Genomic DNA, 23,626 nt, shown 5'->3' with positions numbered 1-23,626 from the left:
TTTGTTTGGTCTCTGAACTGGTTTTGATGAGTTTTAGATCTGCAGACAAGGAATGATAAATACGATCCTTCCTATGACTTGTTTGCTCTGAGGCAGTGCTGTGAGGTCAATGTCGGCTCATCATGAGGTCCAGGAAGGGGAACTTGCTGACTATTGGCTGGAGTTGCTGGATAATCAGGACAATTGGCAGAACTCCGGCTGCAAGGCTCCAATTTCCAGCAGGCTGCTGACTGACAGGAGTGATGTCACTGTCACTCTCTGCAGTAAGAGAAGGGATTGGATGGGATAGCAGGAAGATGGTGCTGGTGGAGTAGAGAGCTGTGAGGGAGGAGTCTGTTCTCTTCCCTCCAATGACAGCGCAGCGTAGGTAGGAGGATGGCAGGGGGTAGGATCTTGTTTTTTTTATTGCCAAGTATACTGTAGTACACAGGACATTGTACAGAGTGGCGGTGGGTTCCTGGGGCTCTGAATTCCAGCACCGGGCACTGCCAGAGCCTGTGTCATGGGAGGTATTGGAGTGTCTCCTGAAGGTGTTCAGCACTGACCCCTGACTACCTTTTAGTTGATAATTCACCAACAGACCTCCTCTAAGAACGAGTTCCCACCAAGGGGTGAAAGTCTTCCCTTCTTCATTCCACTTGGTATCTTGCAAAATGTTATTTGACCAGTGAGATAAGAAGGTGAAGGTTTCTTTCCTTTCCTGGTAGGAGTTTTGTAAGGAGGTCTGGAAAGTAAGTGCAGGTGGGAGGACAATCAGAGACCAAGAGCCCCCCTCCCTACCTCAGAGTCCCCCTGAGCCCAACAACCTTCTCTTCCCTCAGGGACATGCTACCTACCAACTCCATCCACCCAAATTTCATCATCTACTCTACACCCTCAGGGGTCCCAAAGTCTCTCATCCTCAGTACCCCCTTGGAGGCCCCTCAACTCCCCTTCATCCCTCACACCCCTCATTTTTTTCCTCCAACACCAATGATTGAATATATTTTTCATGGCAGGCTGGGGAATGTTTTCTTCCTGGTAGAGAAGAAAAATCAGTCCGGGAGCACATCTGATAAAATCACCTTTATTTGGACATATTCAAACCAGACCCTCTACAATGTACAAAAGAGGGAACATAGCACTTCAGTGGTGATTACTCTTCATTCATTTGGAATGTATTCTTCCTCCTGAGCAGCAATGTAAGGGGCTCTATGCTCCATACTCCTGACCCCGGCACTCCATCATTGTGTTGGCTGCATAGTGTAATGATTGCCCATTGGCTGCCTGTGTAGTGTCATCATTGCCCTTTGTAGGCCATGTATGGTCAGGATGGTCCTTGTCTTGTCTATTTATTGTCAGTGCTGTTTGTTTAGAGGACCATATTACTAGAATTTATCTCCACAATGAGGAGAATGTTCCGGCCCCGGAAGTGGGGGAATGTTCTGCCCCTGAAGGGGTTCATCTGGGTTCCCACACTATATATGTGTGTATCATCATCTGCTGGAGATAAAAGACATCACAGTGACTATGGAGGAAGAGGATGGACATGACTATGGAGGAAGAGGATGGATGTGACTATGGAGGAAGAGGACGGACGTGACTATGGAGGAAGAGGACAGACGTGACTATGGAGGAAGAGGACAGACATAATGGGAGGGGATTACTGGGTGTAAATATGAAATAACATCTTATTACCTCCTCTGCTGCCACTTCCACCAACGTCTCCTCTTATTTCTGCAACATGTAACTTCCTGTCTTTATTGCAGATCACTTCCTGTCTGTACCTGACATCACTTCCTGTCTGTACCTGACATCACTTCCTGTCTGTATTCCATAGAGACTTCCTGTCTGGGTTTAAGTGAGATCACCACCTTGTGGAGTTCAGTAGAACTGCAGCCCCCCAAAATGTCTCATAATAACAATTCCTGTATAATATATACCTTACAGGTCTACCACAGAAGAACAGAAGAAAAAATAAATCTAGATCATTTGCAGCCAACTGTTTAATAAAGATATTTTATTACATAAATAAAAGTCTTAAAGACACGGAATACAAGTTAGAAAAAAAGGTAAAGGTGAAACAGATCCCTCCGAAATGTATCTTTTTGTTGAAGAAAATGCAAAACTACATCCTAAAGTATAAAAATATCTATCAATCCACTCATAATGAAGATGTTAGACATAAATGACAAGGATGTAATGGTCACAGAGGAATGGTGGTGGAGATCTCTCAAAGTAAGAACACTTCCTTGAATGGTTCTATAAATAAAGAATGAATCCTGGAGGGAATAAAGCTGTAAAGCAATAAATAATATATAAACTGGGCCATCCACTTCATCCATAAAGACATTGTGATTGAAGATCTTCTAGATCGCATAGAAGGAGGACTCATCCATGATTTCATACATTTGTTTGGAAGGATAGAACAATCCTCAGAAGGGAACATGTAGGATGACAGGAAAGGCTCCTGACTGGTGAGATCCTCCAAACATAATGATGACATCCATGAACTGGAGCGAGCTCGTTGGGGTGATAAAGCCAATCTGGAAACACTGTGTAGACGTTCTCCAAGAACTCAGCACACTCCAGGTGTGGAGAAAGTCTCCAGGTGGGTTTAGCCTGTCATTTATCATAGATACAAACACACTGTAACCGGGATGGATCACTATGCCATTTGCTCTCTTTTTTAGTCTGCTGGCATAGCTGTGTCCAAATTCGATAGATCTGTACCTATGATCCGCTGTGCTTTATTTCTCCTCCCGAGACCGACACTTCCTATCCTCCATCCTACAGCCATCATACTACACTGCAGTGTGGATGGGAAGAATACTCTCCATGGTGCAATGATAGAAATTGACCAGAATTCCTGGACACCAAAACACCAATCATATGAATGTGGAACTCTTTGGCGTAATCCTCTTTGGACATACTGCAAAAAGTTCTGCAATGCCTTCTCTTCTCACCTTGGAACTCCTATCTGAAGATATCAGCCTGTAAACTTGTACACAAAGGGCATTTACTCTGTCAAAGATCTGCTGAACAACACTTACATAAGAACGTTTCAGGATCCCAGCCTCACTTATTTTCCGGACCAGAAAGACTTCTACAAATTCCTCAGAATTAGACATATGCTACCTCACCTGCACTGGTGTGAGAACACTCAGCCCATGGGCCTCATAACACTCTTCAACAGCTCTACACCTTCCAGCTCCCATCTCTCTACCTTCTACCACCTACTCCAAAAACAAACTCATACAACCAAACTCCCAATGATGGGATTCTGGAAATCGGAACTTTAATTCTCTATCCTTTGAAAAAAAAAAAAAACTATATTTTCTCATTTCTGTTATAAAAAATATCCAATAAACTCAAATTTTGTCATAAATTTAGGCCAACATGTATTTTGCTATATGTCTTTGGTAAAAAAAATCCCAATTACTGCATATTAATTGCTTTGTGTGAAAGTTATATCATCTACAAACAATCTATGGGATGGATACTGGAATTTACACAGCTTTTACTTTCTGACTGCCATCACATTTTTTGAGGTGCTAAAATACCAGGATAATACAAACACCCTCAAATGACCCCTTTTTAGAAAGAAGACAGCCTAAGCTATCTGCTGAGAGGCATGTTGAGTCCATGGAAGATTTATTTTTTTTCTAAAAGTTTTTTTTTTTACACAAAATTGTCACTTTAATGACATATTGCTCACACAAGCCATGAGTAAATGTGGAATTACACCCCAAATACATTCTGCTACTTCTACCGAGTATGGGGGTACCACATGTGAGATGTTTTGGGAGCCTAACTACATACGGGAATGTAACGGAAGCGTAGGCAGGACAGAACCCACGAAGAAGATGGGAAACACACAAAGCTTTATTGAACTCTGAAAGACACTCAATCAGGACAGTTCATGGCACTCCGTGACATGCAGCTTGTAGGGACACCCACGGTAAGCGGGCTCACGGGGACTCAAGGGGACCTTGGCTTTGGCGTCTGGCCTCAACACAGTGTACTAGGGACAACAGGCTCACGGGGACCCAATGGGACTTTAGCTGTGGAGTCTGGCGTAGCACAGCTCCCACCCAGCTTTCTAGGGACATCGGGCTCACGGGGACTCAACAGGACTCCAACTGTGGAGTCTGGCCTAGCACAGCTCCCACCCAGCTTTCTATGGACATAGGGCTCACGGGGACTCAACGGGACTCCAACTGTGGAGTCTGGCCTAGCACAGTTCCCACCCAGCTTTCTAGGGACATCGGGCTCATGGGGACTCAACGGGTAGCGATGGCTCAAGCACTCAGGGGCATCACAGTTAGCTATACTCTGGGCACGCCATGGGACGGTTCAAGTAAGGGTAGTCTAGGCGTGTAGTAGGGGCAGTTCATGACCCGGGTGTCTGTGCGCACAACAGTGACAGTTCAGGACACAGGTGGTCAGTGCGCACAACAGGGACAGTTTAGGACACGGGTGGTCGGTGCACACAACAGAGACAGTTCAGGACACGGGTAGTTTGTGCGCACAACAGGGACAGTTCAGGACACGGGTGGTCAGTGCACACAACAGGGACAGTTCATGGCTTCTAGGGACACTTACGATAGGTGTCTTGCAGGTGCTCAACAGCAGGCGGCTTGCAGAGGTATAGGCGACTTGCAGATGCTCAGCAGCAGGCAGCTTCCAGGGAACAAAGCGGTCAGCAGGCAGTATAGCTTCCCAGGGGCCCAACGATCAGCAGACAGGATGGCTTCCCAGGGGCCCGATGATCAGCAGATGGGATGGCTTCCCAGGGACCCAGTTATCTGCAGACAGGACAGCTTCCCAGGGACCCTCAGCAACAGACGGCGGCCCTCACAGTGGCCAGCTTCTCCAGTGCCCAGCAGTCAGCAGCAGGGGTCCTCGTAGCAGCCAGGAACAGTAGCGGGAGTCATGGCCATGGGGTCTGACCTTTGAGGAGGGGGCTCATGCAGAGCGCTCAGCAGGGATGCCTGCAGAGGCCCGGGCCCCGCCCGGACCTCCCACAACCGCAGTGGCCCAAGGGACAGCAGCAGGAGTCATAGCCGTGGGGTCTGACCTGTGGTGAGGGGGCTCATGCAGAGCACACAGTGGGGATGCCTGCAGAGGCCCGGGCCCCACCCAGACCTCCCATGACCACGGTGGTCCCAGGGACAGCAGCGGGAGGAAGAGAGCAAGCCTGGTCTCAAGCTGGCCTTTTAAAAGCTGTGTGGGATGCTTCCAGGTTGCCCCGGCAATGGCCAGCCCAACGCCGTGTTGCCGGGCAATGAGGCACACCCCTTGACAGGGGCCACACTCTTGAGAGCTTTTGTCTGTCTGAGAGTGCAGTCGCGGGAAACTCTCGTGCCCTGCACTGCACTCACCAGGGGTGTGCAGCGCCGGGTTAGCGGCCCCGCACCAGAATCCCTCAGTGGGGTGTCACTTCTCTCTGTCTATATGTCCATAGAGGTGTGAGGTCCGCCACAGGGGTCACTTCCTTCTCATCCTGCGCAGCCTGCCTTCACAGGCTGCGTGAGGATGTGAGGAGGTGACGAGGGGCAGGGGGGTGAGGTGACCCCCCTCATCCTGTGCAGCCCATCTTCAAAGGCTGCAACAGGATGAGGAGAGGGTGAGGGGACACGGGAAAGACACAGGCACCGGGGGGGTTTGGACAAGGAGCAGGCACTCCATAACAGGGAGCCTGAAATCCAATGATCCCTTTGAAAGCCTGAAGGTGCATAACTTCCTCATTTCACTTCCTCACTACCTATCAGTTTCGGGGGCCCTGAAATACCAGGATAGCACCAACCCCCCAAATCACAGGTCTGATATACAGGTTTGACCCCATATCTGGCCAGCTTATTGGGGAGAAATAGTTTGAATGCAAGGTGGCCTAAAAAATTAATGAGGAACTCATCAACACAGATTTTTTTGGTGGGGAGTATAGATATCTGCACATTTTTGGTTAAGGTGATTTACAAGGGGACAAATTTTGTAGAGCCGGTCAAATTCAGGGTCACCCCAAGGATGACAGAGTGTATTGTCATTGAAATGTGTAAATCGCATTATATTCTCATATCTATGCCTGGCCATGGCAGCAGAGAACACGGCATATGATGAATCGGGTCTGTCGACAAATACAACCGCAATTAATTTTTCTTATTAATGCCCATATGGAGGCTTAGGCCCAAAAAAAACTTAAATTCAGAAACTGTAATAGGTTTCCATGCAAACAGTCCGGCAAGGTTTGAATTTGGGTTGGTGGTGATAAACTGTTGTGCATATAAAATGCTTTGATCCACAATCAATGCATAGAGCTCTTCCGTGAAAAACAGCTCCAAAAAATCAAGGGGAGGAGTTAAGTTTGCTGTTTCCACCTGAATTCTGGGTTGGGCAGTGAATTGGGGAAGTACGGGTGCTGCAGAATTTGTGGGCTGCCAATCAGGATTTGCAAGCACATCCGGAAGGATACTAGGGGCTCTACGGGCCTGTGTGCAAATTTTTGGTGGCAGCGGGACACTACTTGTGCTCACCACCCCACCAGCTTGTACTGCACTTATGGGACTCGCCATGTCACCAAGTGATACTGCAGTGCTGGTATGTGAAAGACCAGGATGTACTAGGCAGCTGGTGATTGCCATTTCACCAAAAGGTAGTGCGGCACTAGTACTGGCACTCTGCTGCATATGAGAGTCATCATGCGTTTGTATCACCTCAGAACCTGAGAAACGGGGTTGGGTACACCTGACCTTAGCAGGGACCTCTTCTCCGTCATCTGAGTGATCTGTCAGGGTGCCGCTGCTGTCTACAGATTCGTATTCTGAGCCTGATTCTGTCAGGGATTCTTCCCTTTCGCTCTCACCTGACATGCTCAGAATCCTGTAGGCCTCGTCACTAGAGTACCTTTGCTTGGACATTTTGGCCACTAAATTTATAGGTACCTAGTGCGACTCACGGGAAAAAGAGCGCCTGGCTGTCAGGGACTGCTTGAACCGCTACGGAAAATTTACCGACAAGTGCTAACAGAGATCAGGCCTGATTCTGCCAACACTGCGGTTTTGTGTGTAATATATCAAGTGACAGTTATCTACTGACACTGCACTTGCTGGGGCAGAAGGGGGGGGCGTAGGGGATAAAGGCAGGTGCTGGCAGGTGTCGGGGCTGATCCCGCTAACACTGCATTTTTCGGGATACTATAGTAGTGTGAACGCTGGTATAGCGCTAATCTGATCAAAGATATTGATCCGCTCAGATACTATACTAGCAATGGAGGTTTAGAGTGCAAGTGAGCGTGTTCCTGGCAATAAAGGGGTCAAATGTGATTACTGGTGTACTAGCGGCAATCTGACGCTATCTGGGAGGGGCGCTAACTGACACTAATGCTATCTGAAGTCACCAGTGACACTAATACAGTGATCAGTAAAAAGCTGTTCACTGTAATCAATGACACTGGTGACAGGGCAGTGAAGGGGTAACTGGGGGGCCGATCAGGGGGTTAAATGTGACCTAGGTGTGTTCTAACTGTGGGTATGTGCTGTTTTACTTACAATTTGTATGTCTTCTCTCTCTGGGAAGGAATGTGTCCAGGCAGAGAAGAATGACATCATATCCTGTCCTCTGTAACTGTCAACAAAGGACAGGATAGGACAGGGACCGATCATCCGATTTCAGCCGGACATCACTGGCTGAAGCTGAATGATTGATCCCTCGGGGATCAAATGGTGACAGCCGCGAGTTGGCGGGGGCGTGCGTACACCCCCCCTGCCCGAGAAAAACCTTGGGAGTGTGGAGCACGTTTAAAAAAAAAGCCGTGCCACCCTGCCACCATTTTAATGCAGTGGCTGTTCGGCAAGATGTTAGGGGACGTTTATCGGGGCTGCAGTTCCTCTAAACTCCACAAGATGGGGATCTCATTTCTACTACCCAGACAGGACTTCTCTATGGAATACAGATAGGAAGTGATGTCAGGTACAGTCAGGAAGTGATGTCAGGAACAGACAGGAAGTCATCTGGAATAAAGACAGGAAGTTCCATATGGTGTGAAGCAGATCGGAGACATTGGTGGATTTGGCAGCAGAGGAGGTAATAAGATGTTATGTTCTATTTACACCCAGTAACCCCCCCGTCATGTCCGTCCTCTTCCTCCATTGTCACTGTGATGTTTTTTTATCTCCAGCAGATGATGATACACACATGTTGATGATACACATCAATATTTAGAAGGACACAAGGATCTCTACAAGGACGTCATGATGGACAATCAGCCGCCCCTCACATCACCGGGTAAGAGGAGACTTTATTGTAAAGGAGAGAGCAGTACGGAGGATCCACCTAGATCCCCCATCATCTGATAAACACATAGAAACAATGGATTCAGTCAGTGTGTGTGTTTCCTACAGATGGATCCAGTCATGGGAACCCACCAGAGAGATGTCCCCGTCCTCTGTATTCCCGGGATTCCACACAGGAAGGTCACACCATCCCTCACCATCATCAGGTAGATGATGACAATTATTGGTAGTTGTGATTTATACACAGCATGTTTGTTACAATGAATGTTTTATTATATCTTTCAGAGTGGAATCCTCGGGGATGATAATATTGATGTTAAAGAAGAGTATAAAGAGGAGGATGAGGAGTATGGAGTGATGGAGGAGTTTTCAGAAGGACACAAGGATATGATGGAGCCACCTAATACCAGGAACCCACCAGAGAGATGTCCCCGTCCTCTGTATTCCAGGGATTCCACAAAGGAAGGTCACACCATCCCTCACTATTACAAGGTTGGTGGGATGGAGCATCTAGAACATGGACTTGTAGAGACGATGTGTAAATATTTTTTATGTGACCTTATATTTTACAGATGATATTTCCTCTCATTTCCTTGATTTAGAGTGGAGATCCAATCGATATAGAATTTGAGGTGAAAGCAGAAGAAGAAGAGGCGTATGTGAGGGATGATCAGCAGTCTATGGAGGAGGATGGAATAACGGGGACATTTATAGAGGAGGACACTCCTACAGAGATCAGCACAGGTGGGTCATTTATTATTATTATACAGGATTTATGGCGCCAACAGTTTGCTCAGCGCTTTACAATATAATGGGAGACAATTCAGCAACAATACAGTTCAAGACAAGAGGGTTAAGAGGGCCCTGCTCCTTGGAGCTTACAATCTAGGAAGGAGGGGCTAGTGGTACAAAAGGTAGTAACTGTGGGGGATGGACTGGTAGGAGGAGTAGAAGATTCCAGTATTAGCTGAGGGCAGGATAGGCTTCCCTGAAGAGAGAGGTTTTTCGGACATTGCTGAAAGTGGGCAGAGTAGGTGATAGTGTGATAAATTGGGGTAGAGAGTTCCACAGGATGGGGGAAGCTCTGGAGAAGTCCTGGAGACGAGCATGGGAGGAGGAGACAAGGGAGCTAGAGAGTAGGAGGTCTTGCGAGGAGCGGAAAGTACGGCTTGGGTGATATTTGGAGACAAGATTGCTGATGTAATTTGGGGCAGAGTTATAAATGACTTTATATGTTATTGTTAATGTTTTGAATTTTATCCATTGGGCAATGGGAAGCCAGTGGAGGGATTAGCAGGGAGGGGTGGAGGACACTGATTGGAGGCCAGTGGAGGGATTGGCAGAGAGGGGTGGCAGATACAGAACGGTTAGTAAGGTGGATGAGTCTAGCAGCAGCATTCATGATAGACTGAAGAGGGGATAGCCTGCGATGAGGTCGGCCAATGAAGAGGGAGTTACAATAGTCAAGGTGAGATATAACAAGGGAGTGTATAAGTTGCTTAGTGGTTTCTGAGGTTAGGAACGGGCGTATCTTGGAGATGTTGTGGAGGTGAAGTCTACAAGATTTGGACAGTGATTGGATTTGGGGCTGAAAGGACAGATGGGAGTCTAGGATTACACCTAGTACCCTGGCATGAGGGGAGGGACTGATGATTGTGTTATTGATCTTGATGGAGAAGTCAGGGGAGGGGGCACGGGCTGGAGGGAATACTAAGAGCTCAGTTTTGGAAAGATTGAGTTTGAGGAAGTGGAGTGACATCCATGCCGATATGTCACTTAGTAGGTTAGTGATGGGAGTGAAGACTGAAGGGGTGAGGTGAGGAGTAGAAAGATAGATTTGTGTGTCATCAGCATAGAGATGGTACTTAAAGCCGTGGGAGTTTATCAAGTGACCAAGGGAGGAGGTGTAGATGGAGAAGAGAAGGGGTCCAAGGACAGAACTTTGAGGGACCCCTACAGAGAGAGGGAGTGAGGAGGAGGAGGCAGAGTTATTGGTAACACTGAAGGAGCGCTGCGATAGGTAGGAGGAGAACCAGGAGAGAGCAGAGTCTCGAAGGCCAAGAGAGTGGAGTTTTTTGAGGAGGAGGGGATGGTCAACCATATCAAAAGCTGCAGAGAGGTCAAGTAATAGGAGTATGGAATAGTGGCCATTGGTTGGGATTAGTATGGAATAGTGGCCATTGGTTGGGATTAGTACGGAGAAGTGGCCATTGGTTTTAGCAATTAGTAGATCATTAGTGAAGTTTAGTAGGGCAGTTTCAGTGGAGTGTAGAGAGTGAAATCCAGACTGTAAAGGGTCAAGAAGGTTGTTGTCAGTGAGGTCGGAGCTCAGGTGATGTATTATACATGGAGATCATATCCCCCCCTTATGTATTATACATGGAGATCATATCCCCCCTTATGTATTATACATGGTGATCATATCCCCCCTTATGTATTATACATGGAGATCATATCCCCCTTATGTATTATACATGGAGATCATATCCCCCTTATGTATTATACATGGAGATCATATCACCCCCTTATATATTATACATGGAGATCATATCCCCCCTATGTATTATACATGGAGATCATATCCCCCCTTATGTATTATACATGGTGATCATATCCCCCTTATGTATTATACATGGTGATCATATCCCCCTTATGTATTATACATGGAGATCATATCCCCCCTTATGTATTATACATGGAGATCATATCCCCCCTTATGTATTATACATGGAGATCATATCCCCCCCTTATGTATTATACATGGAGATCATATCCCCCCCTTATGTATTATACATGGAGATCATATCCCCCCTTATGTATTATACATGGAGATCATATCCCCCCCTTATGTATTATACATGGAGATCCTATCCCCCCTTATGTATTATACATGGAGATCATATCCCCCTTATGTATTATACATGGAGATCCTATCCCCCCCTTATGTATTATACATGGAGATCATATCTCCCCCTTATGTATTATACATGGAGATCATATCTCCCCCTTATGTATTATACATGGAGATCATATCTCCCCCCCTTATGTATTATACATGGAGATCATATCTCCCCCCCTTATGTATTATACATGGAGATCATATCTCCCCCCCTTATGTATTATACATGGAGATCATATCCCCCTTATGTATTATACATGGAGGTCATATCCCCCCTTATGTATTATACATGGAGATCATATCCCCCTTATGTATTATACATGGAGATCATATCCCCCCTTATGTATTATACATGGAGATCATATCCCCCTTATGTATTATACATGGAGATCATATCCCCCCTTATGTATTATACATGGAGATCATATCCCCCCCTTATGTATTATACATGGAGATCATATCCCCCCTTATGTATTATACATGGAGATCATATCCCCCCTTATGTATTATACATGGAGATCATATCCCCCCTTATGTATTATACATGGAGATCATATCTCCCCTTATGTATTATACATGGAGATCATATTCCCCCCCCCCTTATGTATTATACATGGAGATCATATCTCCCCTTATGTATTATACATGGAGATCATATCCCCCCTTATGTATTATACATGGAGATCATATCCCCCCCTTATGTATTATACATGGAGATCATATCCCCCCCTTATGTATTACAGTATACATGGAGATCATATCCCCCCCTTATGTATTATACATGGAGATCATATCCCCCCTTATATATTATACATGGAGATCATATCCCCCCTTATGTATTTATACATGGAGATCATATCCCCCTTATGTATTTATACATGGAGATCATATCCCCCCTTATGTATTATACATGGAGATCATATCCCCCTTATGTATTATACATGGAGATCATATCACCCCCTTATATATTATACATGGAGATCATATCCCCCCTATGTATTATACATGGAGATCATATCCCCCCTTATGTATTATACATGGTGATCATATCCCCCTTATGTATTATACATGGTGATCATATCCCCCTTATGTATTATACATGGAGATCATATCCCCCCTTATGTATTATACATGGAGATCATATCCCCCCTTATGTATTATACATGGAGATCATATCCCCCCCTTATGTATTATACATGGAGATCATATCCCCCCCTTATGTATTATACATGGAGATCATATCCCCCCTTATGTATTATACATGGAGATCATATCCCCCCCTTATGTATTATACATGGAGATCCTATCCCCCCTTATGTATTATACATGGAGATCATATCCCCCTTATGTATTATACATGGAGATCCTATCCCCCCCTTATGTATTATACATGGAGATCATATCTCCCCCTTATGTATTATACATGGAGATCATATCTCCCCCTTATGTATTATACATGGAGATCATATCTCCCCCCCTTATGTATTATACATGGAGATCATATCTCCCCCCCTTATGTATTATACATGGAGATCATATCTCCCCCCCTTATGTATTATACATGGAGATCATATCCCCCTTATGTATTATACATGGAGGTCATATCCCCCCTTATGTATTATACATGGAGATCATATCCCCCTTATGTATTATACATGGAGATCATATCCCCCCTTATGTATTATACATGGAGATCATATCCCCCTTATGTATTATACATGGAGATCATATCCCCCCTTATGTATTATACATGGAGATCATATCCCCCCCTTATGTATTATACATGGAGATCATATCCCCCCTTATGTATTATACATGGAGATCATATCCCCCCTTATGTATTATACATGGAGATCATATCCCCCCTTATGTATTATACATGGAGATCATATCTCCCCTTATGTATTATACATGGAGATCATATTCCCCCCCCCCTTATGTATTATACATGGAGATCATATCCCCCCTTATGTATTATACATGGAGATCATATCCCCCCCTTATGTATTATACATGGAGATCATATCCCCCCCTTATGTATTATACATGGAGATCATATCCCCCCCTTATGTATTATACATGGAGATCATATCCCCCCTTATATATTATACATGGAGATCATATCCCCCCTTATGTATTATACATGGAGATCATATCCCCCCTTATGTATTATACATGGAGATCATATCTCCCCTTATGTATTATACATGGAGATCATATTCCCCCCCCCCTTATGTATTATACATGGAGATCATATCCCCCCTTATGTATTATACATGGAGATCATATCCCCCCCTTATGTATTATACATGGAGATCATATCCCCCCCTTATGTATTATACATGGAGATCATATCCCCCCCTTATGTATTATACATGGAGATCATATCCCCCCTTATATATTATACATGGAGATCATATCCCCCCTTATGTATTTATACATGGAGATCATATCCCCCCTTATGTATTTATACATGGAGATCATATCCCCCTTATGTATTTATACATGGAGATCATATCCCCCCTTATGTATTATACATGGAGATCATATCCCCCCTTATGTATTATACATGGTGATCATATCCCCCTTATGTATTATACATGGTGATCATATCCCCCTTATGTATTATACATGGAGATCATATCCCCCCTTATGTATTATACATGGAGATCATATCCCCCCTTATGTATTATACATGGAGATCATATCCCCCCTTATGTATTATACATGGAGATCATATCCCCCTTATGTATTATACATGGAGATCATATCCCCCCCTTATGTATTATACATGGTGATCATATCCCCCTTATGTATTATACATGGTGATCATATCCCCCTTATGTATTATACATGGAGATCATATCCCCCCTTATGTATTATACATGGAGATCATATCCCCCCTTATGTATTATACATGGAGATCATATCCCCCTTATATATTATACATGGAGATCATATCCCCCTGTCACAGCTGCCCCCCTCTCTCAGCCCTGTCACTGCACTGCTCTCTCTCTGCCGTCTCTCATCCGTGCCCCTCCCCCCTCCTGCAAAGATGAAAGACATTCCTAAGGCAAGCTTGAGCCACACTTGCTTTGGGCCCCCCCGGTTGCCTAGGTAACTAGGGGGGCCCAACCAGTTTTAAGAAGCTGATGCAGAGCTCCAGAGGTATTCACCACTGGGTGGCTGACGGAAGGAGCCCGAGAGCTGCGGCCGGGACCTTTCATGGCCAGGCGAGGCAGAGACCCAAGTCTGCCTAGGATCCCCCTTCTCCCAGAGCTGGGGAAGACTGACTGCTAGACTCCAGGGATCCGTGAGTACATGCTCTCTGCCTGCTTCACTTGAACGTTTCTTGTGCTGACCTCACACCAACCCCCCCTGTTGGATTACTTGCTACAGAGACTCTCCCTTGGCTCTCGGTGTTGGACTTTAAGTGTGTTGGTCCTTCCGTGTCGCCCTGGACTGGCGTATTCACCCTCCTTATGAACTCCCCTATTCGGTGACTGTCATCTGTTTGCCTCATTAAAGCTTTGTGCGTTTGCCATCTGCTCTGTGTGTTCTGTCCTGCCTACGCTCTGTCACACTGGTGGCAGCAGTGGGATCAGGACACTGAGGAGATGGCAGACAGCGAAAGCCAGCGCATGGGGGACCAGGCCCGGCCCAGCGAATACAAGAAGTGGACTGTGGCATATCTGCAGGAGAGGGCCGAGCAACTGTCCCTTACCTGGAGGGGCCTTGCCAAAGAGCTTCTGGTCGCAGCCATTGAGGAAGCTGATCCCCAGGATGCCCCAGCAAAGGAGGAGAGCAGGCCAACCCCAGCCTCCCCAGCATGCCATGACCCAGGGCCCAAGAGCCCCTGGCTTACTTGGGTGGAGGAAGAGATGGCCCTCCTGGGGTCAGACGCCACGGCAGGGGAGAAGCGAGAGGCTATCCGGAGGGCGCATAAAAGAGAGAGCCAAGGGAGCCACCGTGAGCTAAGCTGTCTTTCCAGCCCCAGGGCCGCGTGTTACCCCCCCTCCCCGGGTAAGCCGCAAGGACTTTAAACCCTTCAATGAAGTCGCTGGGGATATGGAGGGGTTCTTTCAGGACTTTGAGCAGCAGTGCCAGCTCATTGAGATGCCAAGCACGGATTGGATATGGCACCTCGTGGGTCTGCTAGAAGGGGGTGCAGCTGCTGCCTACCGCACTCTGGACTATGTGGATGGCCGGGATTACGCCCGGGTCAAACAGACTGTGTTGGAGTATTACGCGGGTGCGCTTCCGTGATTTGCCCTTCCATGCGGAGCCGTCCTATAGGATGTATGCGCACAAGATATTGCAGTCCTGTCCGAGGTGGCTAGAGGGGGAACAGGCCCACACTGCAGAAGAAATCATCCAAGCATTTCTAAAGGAGGAATTCTACTACCAATGTACGACGGAGGTTCGCAGATGGGTAAGAGAGAGAGCCCCTATCACCCTTGCAAAGGCCGCTGCCCTGGCTGACGAGATCCTAGCCATCAAACCACATTGGAAATGGGGGGCCCCTGAGCTGCCAAGGGCCCCGCCCCCTCACCACCTCTGCCAAAATGGGCCCCCCACCTACCACTGCCAACTCCAAGCCCAGGACCGCCACCCGGAGCCCAGTTCACGGGGCCCCCCATGGAGTGCCTCGGCTTGGAGGTGCCCCAGCTGGTTGCACCCATAGCAAACTGCCCCACCTCCCAAAGCCGCCTCTTCCCTCACTAGGTCTAATACCTGGAGCTCCATCCCACAGAAGAACCACTACCCCCGCCTCCCAGTGAATGGATGGGCTTCCCAGAAGACAACCACTCCCGGGGGGGTTTACAGTGTCCACCCCCCCGTGGGGCTACATACCCCACCCAGAAACAGCACCACCTGCAGGTCATGCGGGTGGACGGGCAACCCACCACCAGTTTCCAGGATACGGGGCCTTCTTGACCATCGCTGACCCCCGAGTGATCTGGCCAGAAGCCATCCAACCCGGCCCTGGATTCACCATCGCGCTGGTGGGAGGAGCCAGACATCATATCCCCAAAGCATCCATACACCTCGACTATGGGTTCGGGGAGCAACAGTGCCAGATCGGCGTCATGGGCAGCCTCCCGGTGGATGTTCTGCTCGGCAATGACCTAGGGGAGCTACGATGCCAGTACGTCGGGGCGGTGACCCGGAGCCAAGCAGGCCGAGGTCCTCCTACAGACGGAGCCACCACGGGACTTTTCCCCAGCATGGACTCAGTGAGTGAACCCCCACCTGACCCCGACCTTCCCCTGACCTGGGCCCGGGAGACCTTCAAGCGGGAGGTAGCCACAGACCCCACCTTTTAGGACCCAGGCCGTGGCAGGAGGGGGGTGGAGCCAGCTTTGGTGGGAGCAGGGGCTGTTGTACCGTGAGGCAGGCCCAAGCTGCCCGGGTCAACCCTCTGATAGCTCCAAACTGATAGTGCCTTGACGGTTCAGGTTCCCGCTACTCCAGATAGCCCATAACATTCCAGTAGCCGGCCAGCTGGGTAAGAGGAGAACGGGGCTGCGGCTGACCCAAGTCTTCTACTGGCCGGGTATCACCCAGGACGTAGCCCACTTCTGTCAGACCTGTGACATCTGTCAGAGGAAGGGACGCCCAGGGGATCACCCCAAGGCCCTGCTCCGCCCCTTACCCATCATTGCCAAGCCCTTTCAGCGGGTAGCTGTAGATATCCTGGGACCCCTGGCCTGACCCAGTAAGTCCGGAAAGCGGTACATTCTCACGGTGGTGGATTACGCTACCCTCTACCCTGAGGCTGTTCCCCGGTCCAGCATCTCCGCCCCAAAAGCGGCCGAGGCCCTAGTCACCATTTTCTCCCAGGTGGGTTTCCCCAGCAAGATCTTGACCGACTAGGGTACCCAGTTCATGTCTGAGGTGATCCAATCCCTCTGGCGCACATGCGGGGTATCCAATCCCTCTGTGAGCGCTTCAATGGCCCACTGAAGAGCATGCTGAGGTCCTTCGTTGCCAAGGAGGAGGACTGGGAGAAGCTCCTCCCTCACCTGCTGTTTGCATATCGGGAGGTACCGCAAGAGTCAACAGGGTTCTCCCCCTTCAAACTCCTGTACGGGCGGAAGGTCCGTTGTCCCCTATCCCTGTTTCAGGAGCATTGGGAAGGGCAGATAGAAGACACGGGTACCCGCATTGTTCCCTACGTTCGTGAGCTGCGGGAGAGGCTGACCCGCCTGGCCACCATGCTCCATGACCACCTCCGGGCAGCCCAGACACGCCAGAAGGTATGGTACGACCGCAAGGTTCGCGGTCACGAGTTCACTGAAGGACAGCAGGTGCTCAAGATCGTCCCCAACCCCCAGAACAAGCTCCAGCACACCTGGGAAAGGCCCCACAAAGTCCTTTGCAAGTTAGACAAGACTAGCTACATCATTAGCCTCAACGCCCATGACCGCAAGCAGCGCACGGTCCACATCAACATGCTGAAAGAGTACCACGATTGGACTCTACCCGTGGTAGCCGTCTGCCCCACCTCCACAGGCAGAGAAGATGAGGGAGCCCTGCCCGATCTCCTGCAAGCCACCAAGGTTACCACTCCCCTAGATCAGATTCCCACGGGGGCTCAGCTGAACCCCCGCCAGATGGCCCAGATGTGGACTGTGCTAGCTGACCGGGCCGTTGCCTTCTCAGCCACCCCAGGCCGCACTGGGTTTGCCCTCCATCACGTGGAGACCCACAGTCAGAAACCCATCCAGCAGGCCCCATAACGGGTCCCCGAATCCGTGAAGTCGGCCATCCGGGCCGAACTCTCCGAGATGCTGGGTATCATCCGACCCTCCCGCAGTCCTTGGGCCTCCCCGGTGGTGCTGGTTCCAAAGGATGGGACCACCCGATTTTTTTCGTGGACTACCAGAGGTTGAATGACTACACTGTCGGTGACGTCTACCCCATGCCCTGCATAGACGACCTGCTGGACCATCTATCCGGGGCCCGCTATGTTAGCACACTAGACCTCAGCAAGGGTTACTGGCAAATCACCCTCACAAAAGAGGGCGTTAAGCGTTCCGCCTTTATTACCCATTCGGCCTGTACAAATTCCTCATCATGCCCTTCGGCATGAAAAACACCCCCGCCACCTTTCAACAGGTTGTGGATCAGCATCCCCTAGATTAAACAGTGCCAGTCTGTATCTGAATGGGCCCGATACGATCTTTATTAAAACACATCCATCCAGATACAGTTCAGGTCGGTAGCGGCTTGTAGAGATATACATGAGCCTACACGTGGAGTTCGCACTGCCCGGCGCCTGGCCATACGAAGTCCATGTGGTACTATGCTGCTGATATGTGGATACAGGCCAGCGGCCTACCGCCGGCGGCATTCGCATGGAATGCCGTGGTGGTATACACGCCGGTCTATAAGCGCAGATCTGCCATCTCATCCATTACCGAGCTGAGTACTGTAAAATATACATTGTACATGCGCATGGCCCAATTGCAGCCTTCAGAGCTTTAACGAAGCCACACGAGAGACATATGAATAACATGAATATATGACACATTTAAAGTTCAACCTGTAATAGAAAATTTCCATGAAAAAGGGTAGTCTGTGCGCATACTAAAGACAGTTCATGACAAGGGTGGTCTGTGCGCACACTAGGGACAGTTTATGACAAAGGTAGTCTGTGCGCACACTAGGGACAGTTTATGACAAGGGTGGTCTGTGCGCACACTAGGGACAGTTCATGACAAGGGTGGTCTGTGCGCACACTAGGGACAGTTCTTGACAAGGGTGGTCTGTGTGCACAATAGGGATAGTTCATGGCTTCTAGGGACACTTACGATAGGCGTCTTGCAGATGCTCAGCACCTGGCGGCTTCCAGGGGGGTAGGCGACTTGTGGATGCTCAGCAGCAGGCGGTTTCCAGGGAGGTAGGTGACTTGCGGAGGCTCAGCAGCAGGCAGCTTCCAGGGACAAAGCGGTCAGCAGACAGGGTGGCTTCCCAGGTACCCAGCAATCAGCAGCCAGGGTGGCTTCCCAGGGCCCCAGCGATCAGCAGAAAGGGCGGCTTCCCAGGGACCCAGAAATCATCAGACAGAGGCGGATTTCCAGGGACCCAGCGATCAGCCAGTAAGGACACCGCAGGCTTGCAGGGGCTTGGCAGGGTCTTGGCTGTGCGGGTCTGTGCCTGGGATAGTTCTGACCTTTGAGGGAGTGTCCTGCAGAGTGCTCAGCGGGGATGGCTGCGGAGGCCCGGTCCCCACCCGGACCTCCCAACAGAACAGCTGCGGCAGACAGCACAGGAGGGAGGGAGTGGCCTGGTCTCATGCTGGCCTTTTTTAAAGCTGTGCCGGATGCTTCTGGGTTGCCCCGGCAACGGCCAGCCCAGCGTCGGGTTGCCAGGAAATGAGGCACGCCCCCCTCGGCCTGCACTGAGGGAGCGCGGCCTTTGTCTCCGGTGGGCGCAGAGCACGGGAAAGCCTCATACCTGCGCTGTGCCCACCAGGGGCACACAGAGACACCTTGGTGGCCCTTTGCTGGAAAGGTGCTAACCGCACCACAGGGGGTATTTCCTCCCGTCCTGCACAGCCCTTTGATGTAGGATGGCAGGATGTGAGGAATTCACAAGGGGGAGGGAGGATTGAAGGGACAGGCAGAGGGACAGGCAAAGGGGGGTGGGGAAGGCACGGGCACTCCATGACACCATGTATACCACAGCCACCTCCCTTTCCAAGTATACCACAGCCACCCTTCTGTCCACATATTCCACAGCCACCCCTCTGTCCAAGTATACCACATCCACTGCCACCCCTCTTTCCAAGTATAACACGTCCACCGCCACCCCTCTGTCCAAGCATATACTCTATGTTGTACATTACATACTCCTGACCCCTGCACTATATACTCTATGTTGTACATTACATACTCCTGACCCCTGCACTATATACTCTATGTTGTACATTACATACTCCTGACCCCTGCACTATATACTCTGTTGTACATTACATACTCCTGACCCCTGCACTATATACTCTATGTTGTACATTACATACTCCTGACCCCTGCACTATATACTCTATGTTGTACATTACATACTCCTGACCCCTGCACTATATATTCTGTTGTACATTACATACTCCTGACCCCTCGTCCTATAATCCCCTCATCACTGTCCCTCCTATAAAAGACAGTTCTGGTTGTTTCCTCACTCTCTGACTAAGGTCCATGAATAAAGAAATGACCTGGTAGGAGATCAGAGGAGCCATTTCCTAGTTCCCTTGAGGGTGGAATTGTAAGCTCCTCAGGGACCAAGCTGCCTGATGGGGGGGGTAGTCCTGGTTTGGGGGAACCAATCAGCTCCTGTCTAGTAATCCTCTTTGTCTTTGTATTTTAGTCCATGGCCGGGAGATGAGGAAAACCTCCGAGGATTATCTCACTTTGTTTCCAGACTGGAAAGTAGAAGATGAGGACATCACACAGTATAGTCCAGGAGAAAACCCGGCTCCCTCCAATGTCCATCCGGCACCACCCAGTGTAGATGGACCATCGGATTCCTTGTATCCTGAGGAACCTCAGACTGTGCGGGACCGGGTCGGCCTTCCAACAGGGAAAAGCTTCTCCTGTCCTGAGTGTGGGAAATGTTTTTCAGTGAAGTTCAGTCTTTCCAGACATCAGAGATCACACACAGGGGAGAAGCCGTATTCCTGTCCTGAGTGCGGGAAATGTTTTTCACTGAAGTCCCATCTTTCCTCACATCAGAGATGTCACACGGGGGAGAAGCCGTATTCCTGTCCCGAGTGCGGGAAATGTTTTTCAGTGAAGTCCAGTCTTTACACACATCAGAGATCTCACACAGGGGAGAAGCCATATTCTTGTCCTGAGTGCGGGAAATGTTTTTCAGTGAAGTCCCATCTTTACAGACATCAGAGAGCTCACACAGGGGAGAAGCCACATTCCTGTCCTGAGTGCGGGAAATGTTTTTCAGTGAAGTCCCATCTTCACACACATCAGAGATCTCATACAGGTGAGAAGCCGTATTCCTGTCCTGAGTGCAGGAAATGTTTTTCACAGATGTCCATTCTTTACAGACATCAGAGATCTCACACGGGGGAGAAGCCATATTCCTGTCTTGAGTGCGGAAAATGTTTTGCGCGGAAGTCCAGTCTTCATGAACATCAGAGGTCTCACATGGGGGAGAAGCCACTTTCCTGTCCTGAGTGAGGGAAATGTTCCTCATTGAAGTCCTGTCTTCCTGTACATCAGGTGTCTCACACAACCCTGGAGGTGTATTAGTGCCTTGAGTGTGGCACTAATGTGGGGAAGAAGCACACCCTGATATACACCTCAGATATACTCCATGGCTGATCTTCATCATGGAAGAAACAGTCCATAAGGAGATCAGAGGTCCCCAAAGACATGGATGAAGTGTGGGACCGGGTCGGCCATTGATATCAGGAGAAGAAGTTTTCAATGTATTTTCCATCAATGGAAGACATTCCAGCAGCTCAGATGTGATCCTAATAACATTGGTTCCCCCATTCACACAGGAGGAATGGACATGAACTCTCACTGAGGGAATTGCTATACAAACATTCTATGAATAGACCCCCAAATGTCAGGAGACGTTTCTATAAAGACGGGAAGTATGGAGCAGAGAAATGAAGAGACCTCCCAGCAATGTTATTACCAGGCTGCAGCTAGGGGGAGCTCTAATGTCACCCCAGCAGAGTGATCCCATCTAGCCCACATTAACCCTCTCACTGCCAGAGCTGTTTCTGCATGATTTTGCACACATGGGAAAATGCAGAATTTGGTCCTGAAGATGAGATAAACCCCCAAACATCTATTCTGTGACATCAGAGGCCCTGGAGAATAAAATGGTGGTGATGGTTAAGGTGTTCCCCGTACACAGGTTCCCCTTCATATCCGCCTTTATTTCCTCCTTTCCCCCATTTTCTATGTTGGGATCTTTTCTACAATACTTTGTTATAATAATGGAACATGTTGTGTATTGTATTGTACACCAATAATAATGACTCCGCCCCCACATTCCAGACAAGGGATCTTCCTGACCAATCGGATTTCTTCCTTTACTATTTCCTGATTTTTATGCTTCAATCTTGTTAAATGTAAAATTATAATAAAACATTTATTGAACAAAAACTATTGTGTGTGTCGGTGCAATGACGGCAAACTTCAATATAGAACATTGCTCCTCGGTGACACCTCACACCCTTCAATAACGGCGCAGAGTGCGGGGGTCAGCAGTATATCATATACAGCCCACCATACAGAGTGCAGAGGGGGGCTGTAGTGTGCCCCCCCTCCTGATCCATACCAGGCCACATGTCCACAACATGGGGGTCACCTTACCAGGAGGGATTCCCCCAGGCATAGCACCTTGTCACCTTGGCTGGTGGCTGTGGGGGTCATACTGGATTTTGGAAACCCCCTTTAATAACAAGTGGCCCCCAAATACCGTTCCCCCATGTGAATGAGTATGGGGTATATAGTACCCGACAATAGCACCAGCCCAATGACAGCTCCCTAAACTGTCATCATCTACATAATTGAAGGGACAGGGATGGTGGGACCTCATTACCCAAATGTGACCAGTGACCATATTTGGTCAGTGATGTCACTGCTATCCCCGCCCCCTTCCTTACATGGCAGGGATTCCCAATGACATCACTGATTCCTGGGGGTGTGGCTGCTGTACCCATCCATGTCTTCCTCAGGCACCAGTGACAGCGGGAAGCTGTTATATATAGAAGTGGTAGAAATGTCTCTTCTACAGGTGAAATTCAAAAAATGAGAATCTGGTGAAAAGTTGATTTATTTCAGTGCAGCAACTTAAAAGGTGAAACTAATATATGAGACTCATTCCATGCAAAGCAAGATAGTTCAAGCCGTGATTTGTCATCATTGTGATGATTATGGCTTACAGCTCATGAAAACCCCAAATCCACAATCTCAGAAAATGAGAATATTCCATGCAATCAATAAAACACGGATTGTACATAGAACAATATCGCACCTCTGAAAAGTAGAAGCTGCATATGTACTCAGTACTTGGTTGGGGCCCCTTTTGCAGCAATTACTGCCTCAATGCGGCGTGGCATGGAAGCTATCAGCCTGTGGCACTGCTGAGGTGTTATGGAAGACCAGGATGCTTCAATAGCGGCCTTCAGCTCTTCTGCATTGTTCGGTCTCATGTCTCTCATCTTTCTCTTGGCAATGCCCCATAGATTTTCTGTGGGGTTCAGGTCAGGCGAGTTTGCTGGCCAATCAAGCACAGTGATCCCACAGACATTGAGCCAGGTTTTGGTGCTTTTGGCAGTGTGGGCGGAGCCAAGTCCTGCTGGAAAATGAAGTCAGCATCCCCATAAAGCTTGTCTCCGGAAGGAAGCATGAAGTGCTCCAAAATCTGCTGGTAGACGGCTGTGGTGACCCTGGACTTAATGAAGCACAGTGGACCAACA

General features: G+C 48.6%; 1 protein-coding gene across 1 annotated transcript in view; it reads left to right on the top strand.

Moving 5' to 3' along the window:
* The window catches only part of LOC149450591 (uncharacterized), a 146,423-nt gene extending 124,122 nt beyond the window's left edge, over positions 1–22,301 (top strand). The window contains exon 7 of the mRNA XM_089691712.1: positions 20,833–22,301. Within this exon, the coding sequence (XP_089547838.1) occupies positions 20,833–21,365 (533 nt within the window). The 3' untranslated portion in view covers positions 21,366–22,301. The remainder of the gene's footprint in view (positions 1–20,832) is intronic.
* The last annotated feature ends 1,325 nt before the right edge of the window (positions 22,302–23,626 follow it).

Source organism: Staurois parvus, unplaced genomic scaffold (assembly GCF_062004578.1).
Source record: "Staurois parvus isolate SC_StPar_1 unplaced genomic scaffold, SC_StPar_1.0 ptg000570l, whole genome shotgun sequence".
Classification (NCBI taxonomy): domain Eukaryota; kingdom Metazoa; phylum Chordata; class Amphibia; order Anura; family Ranidae; genus Staurois; species Staurois parvus.
The sequence above is the reverse complement of the archived record's forward strand: the minus strand, read 5'-3'. Positions and strand labels throughout refer to the sequence as shown.